Raw genomic sequence first — 12,667 nt, forward strand, 5'->3', positions numbered from 1 at the left:
TTCATGTGTCTGATAGAAAACGGAGATCACTTCCAGCATCGCATGTAATGCAATCAATTACACACACGTCAAAGTATGCAGCGTATTTTTTGGTTCAGATTGCTTCATCCTAATGGGAGTTACAACAGAATATTCGGGGCCTCTTTCGAGTGAATCTCCCTGCAGTTCCACTGTGTAAATCTAGCCTTAGATATTCTAACCCTTTTAACATTTATGAAGAAGTTCTGTTTGCTTTCGCCCGAGAATGTATGAAAGAAAAAAAAAAAATCAGAGGGCGAATAAAATACTGTTGCATTTTCATTATGTTTGGTGTGCAAGGCGTCAGTTATACAAACACTCTAATTAATTTATTATCATCCAAATAAATCGCACAAATAAATCACACTCAGTGTAAAGGCCTTTAACTGTACGATGCTGTGATGATGCACAGCCCTGTGATTCACACTGACAGACAGGCTTAGTTAGCCAGCATCAATTGAGCCACATCATTAAAACCAGTTCAAAATCACAAACACAAATTATTCAGAACTTTGAGGTTCGTCTCTCTGAAACATCCAGCAGCACCACAGAGGAGACTGACTGCTCACCCACTGAGATGGAATGGAATAACAACCGCTACAAATCTCCTCCGAGCCTGGCATATACTAAGTCCAGAGGCCACCTACCAGCACGCTTAAACCTCTTCACGGAGAATACAGCCTGTGTAAATTGAAGAGCATAATAAGCAGGCCATTCTCCAGACCATTCAAGAGCCATTTTACTGGGAAATGGACTGAGAGACAGGAGAGAATATATGATCGCTCTCAGGTGTGGGAGAATTAGGGGCTGGCATGAATGTATTCTTAAAAAAGCTCATTCTGAAAAATAACTGGTCCCAAATTGCCAGAATGTCACATGTAATACATCTTAATAGAGTGTCTTCTTAATAAGGAGTGTCCACTGACAACTGTGACAAACGCGATTTAGTCTGAGACTAGGCTATGTGTCAAGAAAGCTCTAAGTTAACAAATAGCCTTAAAAGAGCGTCTAGAAAATGTCTTAAAACTTATAACTTGCTTAACAAGCAGCAAGTTCAACACTCCATTCAAAACATAAAGCATTCCCTCGCTTCAATTATTTAAAATATGAGCTCCAGAAATACTGGCGGAGGGTGAATTCTTCAGCTGCATATACGGCTCCCAAAGAGAATTGTTAAAAATCACCCCAACAAGAGAAATCAAGAGAAATAACACAGGAGCATAAGAGAGAGTTGTTGAGCTTTGAAGGACGCAGATCTCCTCCAGTGTTGGGAAAGCCAGGCAAGATAAAGCCATCCAGAAATCAGAAACCAGACTAAAGGCTACAAGCTTTGCCCTCAGTGAGACGGACCCCCTCCAGTCGGTAAACACACGTGCGGATTCTCTTGATACACATTTCTTTCTTCCATTACCACCAACATAACCTCGCTATTTTCACTCTTTCATGTTCACTACAAAGTACATGGAGCGTCCCGCGCCCAGCGTGCCGTCTACCAGCTCTTCACGAAGAAACACAAACAGAGTCAGCGCCGTTCTCTCCGCGGTGAGGAAACACTCACACGGCTTTCAAAATATCCCGTGCATTAGCAGTAAAGAAAAACTTTCAAACTTCAAGCCTCTTTTACTGTTTCGTGGCACAATTTCACTTTTTCTTTGCCAACATCAACAATCAACCTATATTCTCATCAGCTGACATCATTCTGAATTATATTTTGTTTAAAACACTTAAATCTCCAAACAGTTTCAAATGGTTCAAACAAAACAACACTAAACACCCTTCAGGACAACAATGACTGTGTTTACATGCACTCAATAATCCAGTCATAATCAGATTTCTGCAGTTATCTGATTATGATCTGATCAAATGGTCATGTGAACAGCACACACAGATTTCTTAAATCAGAGTAAGGTCTAGAAATCTGATAAAGAGGCTGGATTTTAGCTCCGTAATCAGATTTCTCAGTGCATGTGAACTCTTACACTGATTTCTTTCAGATTTCTCAGTCTGCGCATGTGCAAAAATAGACAGTACCGCAAATAAGTGAGCACACTACTGTGAAACAGACTACATACTCGATGAACGAAGAATTTAAATATTCTTCATCTTCTAGATAATGTTTGTTCATATTTTCAGGTAAAGTCGCACAATGTTTAAAAGAAAACTGCGGTATGAAGTTTGAGTTTTACATTACGTTTACGTCACGTCTTCTTCTGTGAGTTTATTGGCTGGTTGTAAAGCAGAAATCAGATTACTGTCTGACTCATGTAGACCTGGAGTTTCCGCATTCTGATTACTCAGTGTATGTAAATGTGTTGATTTTCTGCAGTTAATGGGATTATTAAGTGCATGTAAACGCACACATTTATACATTTTTTTTTTTTTCGTTTACTTAGATAAACTCTTTCACAAGGGTTCACTGAAACTAAAAGGTTGTGGGTTCAAATCCCAAGACTGGCTGGACATTCCTGTTTGTGTCTGTGTTGTTTATGAAAAATCGTTTTGATATCGAAATCGCAATTTAAAAGAGTGAAAGAGCTTCAGTTTCAACAACAGCCTGTATCATCAAAAACTTTGTCTTAATTTTTAAGTGGGGAAATCTGACCTAATAACAAGGAGCTCGTGAACTGCCTGTAGATGAGTTAGACCAACCAAAGCACCAATGAGCAGTGCAGTTGCCAACTAATGGGCAGTACCTGGCAGCATGGAAGCCTCAAGCCAGAAAAAGATATGCTGGTCTTCGTGGACAAAATAATGGGACTGTAATTTATAGGAAATAAGCACAATTTCGCGATTTAAATCACAGTCACAATATTGATCAGAAAAATCACAATTAGATCGTTTCTCCAAATCATTCAGCCCAACCTTGGGTGAGGCACTTAACCTCCCCCTGCACCAGACGGAGCTGCTCAGCTGGCGACACTATGCAGCTCCACAAACTGGCTAAATTAACATTAGGCTGCATGTGGCAACCACAATCACTACAGGTGCATCATGATGATCAGCCCAGATTCAAATTGGCTGATTTTTGCTTTTAACACAGGATTGGCAATCAATTACTGATAATCAACAATAACCTATATTATTGTCTTATTTTCATTATTTTTTTATTTTTCCCCATTTATTTATGTTATTTATTATTCTTTATATTCTTATTCTTGTTTTAATTCTGATTATTTTGTTATAATTTCAGTCATTTTAATTAATCTTCATTTCCTTTCGTAATTTTATCCACCGTTTTATTTATCTTCTTTAGATTTTATTAATTTTTACAATTTAGTTACAATTTAATTATTGTTTTATATTTTGTACTGTTTCTTATGTATTTTTATTATTAACATGTCATTTTTTAATATGCTTACCTAGTTTGAGTCATTTTTATTATTAAATTGACTTATTACTTGATATGTTCTCACACATTATCTATCCCTTTTTCCTGTATCAACTCGGCAACATTATAAAAGAGGGTCACCCTCAATGCTCTCCAAGGTTAAATAAAGGTTGACTGATTGATTGATTGATTGAATCAATAATGTGACGCAGGTAAGTACACTCATGCTATATTTGAGTGCTGCTGCTGCTGCACCTGAACCAAAATGTCAGAACCTAATTATCCATGAGCCGTTGCACTAAACAGCCACTTACTTTCCTAGCACTACAAATGATAATAAATTGGTAAATCGGTAACTGTTTTTTTCTTTTATGAATCTGAAATGCCTGCTTGGCTCATTAAAGCAGCACTAAAGAAGTAGCATTACTACTTTTCCCAGTCAAGAGAAAAAAAAAAAGTTAAAATATGTTGAGCGTGCGCTGCTGCAAGTCACCATGTAAAGCCTGAAATAATCATTTTAAAGTCAGAGGCGTCGGTCGGGAGTTTTTCCACATCGTAGGCTTTACATATTAACGTCAACGTCTTCATTAACGTCACACACACAGGCTCAAAAAGAAGGTCCAGCTCGATGTTTAGGTCTCAAATTATCTCAAAATCAACATTATACTGATGAAGATATGATGACAACAGTAGATAATTCAAATCATCGAAGACGCGTCCTTCACCAAGTTTATATCAAGTTCTCTTTGAATTCTCTTTCAATCATCAGATTTATCCGATCGGAGAAGGCGGCTGAAGCACAACCCACAAAATGTCGACGAAATTTTCTTTAATTACACACCTCTACTAGAGCGGTCTCCAAATCCCTAAATCTTACATAGTGCAGCTTTAAAGAGTACATAATGTTATTTATAACTACTACTACAACTTTTATAAGTGCTGTCACTGTAATAGTGTTTTTCATGTGTTCATTTAGCCCATACAGTGTGAGCTTCAGACATGAAAATAGGCAGCAAAACAGCCAAAAACACAATTTCTCTATAAAAACATCTGCCTTAAAGAGTAAGGCACCCTACTATTTTCAGCTAACTCCACCACTGGTGGGCTGGGCTGCTGTGTTTTTATAGCTAAAGTTAGCTACTAGAAAAAATGGAGAGTGACAGAATCAGACAACATTTTTCAAGACCTTACAAGGTTGAAGATTCTTCGACAGGGGAAAATGTTTCTGATCAGACAGTGCGACTTGAGCCTCACCAGTATGAGCCGCTGACTCAAGCCACCGCAAAGTTAGCGTAGTGCCAGAAAATGATTGGCAAACCGCAACAGCCAGTCCATAATTGATATAATCCGAGTCCTGATTTCTTAGATGTACTGAAATCCGAATAAATAAAGTGGATTTCTTTGAGCTCTGTCTGAAGTTTCATTCATTTTGACATCAAGCTATGAAAAACATACTTCTACTGGGCCATTAGGGATCATTTCCTTCCATACAGACTAACCTAACTTTTGTAGCCTAAGCTAGTTAGCTTATGCTAGCCATTCTCTTGCATTACCAGCATCACAACCTTGCTTTTAGCATGCTGCCTGTTTGATTCCAAGCACAGAAGTATAACAGGGAGACTGTATCGTACCAAACAGGTTGTTCACAGATGTGACCAGGTTGGGGTCATACACTGCCTCACCTGTCGTCCAGGGTTTGCTGCAGTGGGCCTAAATTTGAGGTGGTGCTGGGGTACTTAGGTCAGCATGTGAGAGTGGTTATCTCCTCACTCTGGGCTCCTATACTTTCATATTTATGAGTGCGGCGTGAGTAGGGCGTCATCAGGGGGCGGTAACATTGGTCGAGTGATTTGCATACTGTGACTTGTCATTGAACTTGAACCAGAGGGGCACTGCAGAGGCGGAACTGACCACAATAAACATACTATTTGTACAGTTTGGAAAGATGTTTTCACATTTTAAGCAAGGCTGGTATATTTTATTACTAAAGAGCAGTGCATTTCATCTGTTAATGAAACAAAGGTGACTGGCACACGCCTAGATATCACATGACCTACTTCACTTCATATTATGTTATTTGTGGCGAAAACAATTTAGAAGTATCTCAGGCTAGATTTGTAACATAATCAGATTGGATTAGTTTCTTCCCTTTGAAATCTGATCCAGCTGTTTCTGATTATATCATCCCAGAATCAATGTTGGGTATCAGATCAGTGTCACAGTTACAAATCTCTTGTTCCTGTCACATTCATCAAACCACCAGCCACTGGCCATGGCCTGCTCTACCCGGACCTGCCCACTGGCAGCCACCATACAACCATCAATTTTATGCCTTTGTCTTTGTTGACGCCAGTATGGAGGCTGGTATTCATCACACCCATCATTTGCATTCCCATTTACTGACAGGCGCTATTTCACTAAGGCAGGCCTAATGCACTGGGCTCTTACAGTCCTGTTGTCCTGTCTTAGATTCCACCCCTCCACTAACACAATGAGCAGTAGTGGCAGGCTAATGGACGGCAGGGCAGGTTCTTTATGTGGGAATCCATCAAAGTCGATTCCGTAAATAAACCGCACCAATCTGACTCCACTGCAGAGACTGCGGGAGCTGATGGGATGTGGATAAGTACACTGAGCCATTAAAAAGAAACGATAGGCCCTTGAGTTCAGAGTGGAGTGATCAAAGAAGGAGGGAGAGGGGGCTTGCTCAATGATGCAGACTAAAACCTCCTGCAGACATGGCGGGGGGAAAGAAAGAAAGAAGTTGATGCAAAGGAAGAGGAACAGAGGATCAAACACAAGATTAGAGGGGAAAAAAGGAACAAATAATGACTGCTCTCCATCAAAATGCCATCCTGAATACTGGGTAGGTCTTTAAGGCACAGCTTTAGAACGGTTTAAATCATATTTAAATGAAGAGACTTCTTGTGGAGTGCCACAAGGTTCAGTTTTAGGGCCTTTGCTTTTGTATATGTTAGCTCTAGGTGATGTCATTAGGAAACAAGACATCAATTTTCATAACCATGCAATTAAACATTTCCATTATTTCTGATGATCAAGACTCCGTTGACAGGCTTACTAGCTGTGTGTCAGATATTTCTCAGCTGATGTCGCAAAGTTTTCTACAACTAAATCAAGAAAAAACTTCCATCATGTGATCTTAGATCTGCAGATACTGACCTTCTGCAAACACCTTCTGTAAAATACAGAAAACAAGGACTCTTTCTGTTATTCTGCTTCTAAACTGTGGAACTCGATTCATCTTTAATTAGACAGTTTCGTTCAGTGCACACTTTAAATAAACATTTCAAAAATGTATCTCTTTAACATGCTTATATGTACATTTAACATACATAATTTTAAAGTAATGCTCACAATTTCTTGTATTACTTGGTTTATCACCTGTCTGCAAAAGCACTTTGAGCTGCCTCCAGTATGAAGAGTGCTCTATAAATAAAGCTATTATTATTATTATGGTGAGGTTTTATCCACATTTTAATGGGTGGCTAAAAAAAATATATATACACACACACACACACACACACACGTATATATATATATATATATATATATATATATATATATATATATATATATATATATACATACATACACACACATTTTCTCAACATTTAATGAAAATGTAACTATGCACAGCAATTGTATTTATTCTTTGTAACCTTTCAATGCTTCTAATGTTACTTGTTTTGTTGCAACTTTTAAAATGAAAATAAACATTAAAAACAGAGAGCAAAACAAAAAAAACAGAATAGAAAACGTGAAAATTGTATTCAGTATGTGTTTTCCGAGTCCACAGGTTTTCTGCTCTTTTACTAAGTGCATTATCAAAAGTACTGTCTAATCAGTCATATGTTATAGATTAAGAATGCACAGAAATTTCTTTCCAAAAAATGGCCAAAAGTGGCACTTTTTGAAAGAGAAAAGCGAAAAGCAAAAACGTTGACTGATTAACATTAAACACGCCCAGAACAAAATCAAAACCTAAGACTAATCATAACAACTTCAATCGTATTGAAAATGAGAAATAGTGATGAAAAACAATTGTTGTTTGCCAATTAACGCAGATGAAATAGATCAAATAGTTCAAACAGCAGCAGAACAGATACAACAACCCACAACTTCTCCACTACAGGATTAATACCACAACCACCCACTCAATACGCAGCAAGACAACAGAAGCCAAAAGGAAAGTCTTGTAGGGCTGAGACTGAAAATATGATTAGTTTCTATAAATTAATTCAATTTCAGGCCTGATTTTTGGCCAAGAAACCAAAATATCCACGTTTGTGCTGTGTACAGGGGGGTTTGGATGCGTACGATTGGTCTAACTCACCCACAGGCAGTTCACAACATCTGTCATTGGGTTACATTTGCCATGCTTAAACTAACAGCCTAAACTAGGCTACGATTAAAACTGAAGCTCACACCATTAGAAAACTGCACTCCTTCAAAATGCAATGTTGATATTAAACGATGTTTCAGCCCTGCTATCATGAGTAAATAAACTTCCAATGTTCTCTAATGTTCTCTAGCAGACAGACAGGATATATTTCATTTGCTTAAAAAATAATAATCACACACACACACACACACACACACCAATGTCCTTTCACAGCCTCTAAACTACACTCTTGAAAAAGATGGTTCTTCAAGGGTTCTTTACTAAAAAAATGGTTCTGTATAGAGCCATGAACACTCAAAGAATCCCTTGCATTATTAAAGGGCTCTTTGCATCATATTAAAGGACAATGTACTGTAGATGGTTCTATATGGCACCCAAAAGGGTTCTTCTATTGTTACGACGTCAAGAACCTTTCAAAAAGGTTCGATACAGAACTATCTGCAGCACATTCATGCACATTTTCCATCAATCTGAAGAACGCTTTCATGATGCAAAGACCCCTTTAATCAAGCAAAGGGTTCTTTGAGTGTTCATGGTTCTACATAGAACCATTTTCTCCAGTAAAGAACCCTTGAAAAACCATCTTTTTAAGAATGGGCATCATTGGTCTTAGAGCCAACAAAGACACTCCAGTGCAATGACTCCTGCGCAGCAGAGCAGAGTCATCCTCCAGTGAACACTCTCTGAGGGCGACTAAGGAATTGACTGGCTTTTTTCACAGTGAGAAAACAATGCCAGTTCAGCAGAGCCTGAAGTCTCCAGTAAACAGTGTTTAAAGCATTGTTGGTCTGGATCGGCTCCCAGATAGCCTGGAGAACTGCTTCTACTCAAGGGTCTGTTTCAATTAAGCCAAGACATAAAACAACTATCCACTCCCGGGCCATGGAGTGGAATGGGCAGCTGTGGAAGTACTCACGTGGGTTTCTCATTGGTGATGAGAACTTTGACCTTGTTGAGGGCCTTCTTGGCACCGGTGGGCTGGACAGCAGCAGGTTTGCTGTGGGCAGGGCTAGAGTGGGGGCTGGCGATGTAAACCTTCTTGCCACCACTGCCCGGGGCTTTGGAGGGGGAGAAGTCTGTGATGAAGACGATTCCCTCACTGGTCAGCACTACAAGAATGAGGGAATAAAAGAGAAGTAAGACAAAAACACTTCAGCCCACTCACTGCAGTAAGCCCGGGTAAGTTGAATTTACTTAAAAAATCGGAGGAAACCGGTTGCCTTAAAAAAATTAAGTAATGTGTAATGAAAACTTGAGTTAGAATAACTATAATTTTTGTGTTAGGCTAACAAACAAATGTCTGTGCAACTCGTAAACTCTATTTTAATATATCTAATTTATATTTAACTGGAATTTAACTACGCTTCATTAGGCAATTGAGATTTTTTTTCTAATTAAGTGATAATGACCACTTTGACAAACACCAAAGAGTTAACCTTTACTGTGAACATGGTCACTGACCAACACAAACGCCCACTCATCAGCAAAGGGACGGATAATCTTCACTCTTAGCCAACAACACAATGTCAGGCAGCTGAGAAAAGCATATATAAAACACATACGCTTGAGGAAAGGCAGTCTGGGTGAACGAAAGCACACTGAAGGTGAGTAAAACAAACGGAAAGAAACACTCAATATGCAAATAGATGGAGCCAACAGCCAATGGGAAAGAAATATATGTTTAATCTAACAAGATCGTGTAAACAAAACAAACATGTAACTGTATTTTACAGCTAATTTAGCTTCACTCAGTTTCACACATTTGTTCAGCAACTTTAGTGAGAAAAAACAATTAAAACCAACAGAAATGTCGTCATTTTTTGAATGTAGGATTTCAAAGTTGCCATGACAACAGACTAAACTAAATAGCAATAAGTTAATTCAACTCAAAAATGCCATTTGAGTGTACAAAATCATCAAAAACGTTCCCTTAACTTAAAACTGTTGAGTAATATGTGGGACAAAACTGAGTTTTATGGGTTTTATGAGTTTTATTTAGCTCACTATGGGAGCTTCGCCACCATCACAATATTCCGGACACCTAGTTCAAAATGTTCTTAATAAATGAGAATGTTTTTTTTGCTGGTTTGCAATATAGGGGTGCAATGATACTGTGCAAAAGTCAGTCAGGGACCACCTCTAGTCCACTGTTCTGAGAACACCAGCAGCTTCTTTGTTTGATGTGTCTGTCTCCTTTTCTCAGCGAGGGCCTCTTGACACCCTGTGCAGTCGGATGATGTTGCTTTATCTGCCTTGATGCCCACCCCAGTGGGTGCCCACTGCTCACCTGTCTCCTGGACCAGTTTGACCACCATGGAGCTTCTTGCTGTGCAACACTTGTCAAACCTCATCTGCATGAACTGACCCTCCTAATGATGCTGCTGCTGCACAGACTCAAACTACTTAATCAGAGCCACTGCTTCACCTGCTTTTCCCCTTCTGTATATTAATATTTTATACTAACATTAGAACCTTATTCTCTGTTCATCTTGCTCTTTTGTTACTGTTTGATATCCGGTGTCGACCAGAGGAGGATGGGTTCCCCTTTTGCGTCTCGGTTCCTCTCAAGGTTCCTTCCTCTTGCCTCTTAGGGAGTTTTTCCTTGCCACTGTCGCTCACAGGGGCTCGGACCCGGATTTCTCTGTAAAGCTGCTTCGCGACAACACCTGATATAAAAAGCACTGTATAAATAAACTTTGACTTGACTTGAGCTACACATCCTTTCAGACCCACAGCGCTGAGTCGTCTTCTCACAGTGGAAGGATGGACAGAAACACCTGTGGATGTTTTCAGATCTGAAGCAGCTTGATTTTCTCCTCTCTCTCAAAGATGAAAGCTTTAAGTGCAGTTCTGGTGTCTACCAGGTCTTCCAGGTGGTTGTTAGGAGCCCCACTTTCTCTGTAGCTTTTAATCAGTTTTTGATCTTTTTTTTTAATCTCCCGTTTTGGAAACGCTTGTGGAAATGTTTGGTATTTTCCTTTGACGTTCTCCTTCCTTACGCAAGTGCATCATCTTATATCTAATCTCCTCAGAAATACCTCAGAAAACATTAATAACTTGCACTTAACGGCTGTTTGAACTAGACATTACATAAACAATTACATTTACAGCATTTGGCAGACGCTCTTATCCAGAGCGACTTACAATTTGATCATTTTACACAGGTAGGTGAAGGTAGAGTTGGGAGTCTTGCCCAAGGACTCTTATTGGTATAGTGTAGGGTGCTGCCCAGGCAGGGGATTGAACCCCAGTCTACAGCGTAGAAGGCAGTGGTGTTACCCACTACACAACACCAACCACCACTATACCAAACGAAGGGTGGTCTCTGACTTTTGCACAGCTCTGTTTTTTAGGGCTGAGGTCAAGATTCCTTTTGATTGTGGATGCTGCTAAAAATATGTGGATATGCTAGAAATGTCTACTAAACAGATTAGTATGGCTCATATGCGAGTGTTCTCGCATAAAGCTTTTTCAACACCTGCTGCACAACTCTCTAACAACACAGTCCTCAAAAATCACAACTTCTGAAATTCGAGACTTCAGAAAAGCCCAGTTATTTGAAAGTAGGTGTGTCTACAGCATAAGCCCCAACCCCCCTTCCACTTTAGTCTGACAGGCTGCACCCACATGCCTAGTTTAGACTGGCAGCGGTTTCCACAAAATACAGCAAATGAAAAACCCTCTGAAACGACCGAGGGTCTGTCTTACTTTAGCTCTGTTTTAGTTTGGCACAATAAGCACCGCTGGGCAAAAGGAAAAGAGCTGTATGTGCATCTAAACTGTACGGCAGAATTACACTCATCTGTTTTCGGAGCGTTTGTGCGCTAATGCACACAGACCTGCTCATCCATATGGAAATGGAGGCTTTTTTGAAAACACATTTTTTTCTTCATGTTTTGGACTTTTTTTATTTTTTCTTTGTGTTTTAAAAAAGAGCTCACGGAAAGTCTTTTCCAGGGTGAGGAATTCGTGGATAGATGCTTTGAAAACATTGCATGCATGTTCACAGTGGTGAACATACTTTATGATACTGCATGTCTGACATGCATTATGGAAAAAAAAACAGTTTGTCATGATACACAAGACGTATCACGGTATTCTGACACAGATAAAATACTCTAGCAGATTCACAGTTAAAACCTACCATCAAAATCTATGAATATAATTATTATTTTCATCATTTCAGACACTACACTGCACTGAATCCAGTTAAAAAGGACTAATTATGTTCTCTCTGTGATGCAGTTGGTCAGGGTTCATATTACTGATCACGTCTACAACATGCTCTGAAAAGCATATTGTGTAACATACATTTATCATGGTAACGATAAAGTATTGTCATATTGATTATGGGGTTCACGTAGCAGGCCTACAATGAACAAGTGAGCAAAAATTAATGATCTTATACTGCAAAAAATGGTATATTGGTAAATTAAATCATTATCTCTAGTGAAAATACTTGATCACTAAAAAATATATATATATACATATATACACCGATCAGGTATGAGCATGTCCTTGTTTCTACGCTCATTGTCCATTTTATCAGCTCCACTTACTATATAGGTGCACTTTGTAGTTCTACAGTTACAGACTGTAGTCCATCTGTTTCTCTGCATACTTTGTTAGCCCCCTTTTACCCTGTTCTTCAGTGGTCAGGACCCCCATGGACCCTCACAGAGCAGGTACTATTTGGGTGGTGGGTCATTCTCAGCACTGCAGTAACACTGACGTGGTGGTGGTGTGTTAGTGTGTGTTGTGCTGGTACGAGTGGATCAGACAGCAGTGCTGCTGGAGTTTTAAAAAACTGTGTCCACTCATTGTCCACTCTATTAGACACTCCTGCCTTGTCAGTCCACCTTGTAGATGTAAAGTCAGAGACGATGGCTCATCTGCTG

General features: G+C 39.3%; 1 protein-coding gene across 1 annotated transcript in view; it reads right to left on the reverse strand.

The window, feature by feature from the left end:
- Positions 1–12,667, reverse strand: part of wdr11 (WD repeat domain 11) — a 154,636-nt gene that overhangs the window by 125,843 nt on the left and 16,126 nt on the right. The window contains 1 exon segment of the mRNA XM_036573658.1: positions 8,686–8,878. Coding sequence (XP_036429551.1) covers positions 8,686–8,878 — 193 coding nt within the window.

Source organism: Colossoma macropomum, unplaced genomic scaffold (assembly GCF_904425465.1).
Source record: "Colossoma macropomum unplaced genomic scaffold, Colossoma_macropomum, whole genome shotgun sequence".
NCBI lineage: Eukaryota > Metazoa > Chordata > Actinopteri > Characiformes > Serrasalmidae > Colossoma > Colossoma macropomum.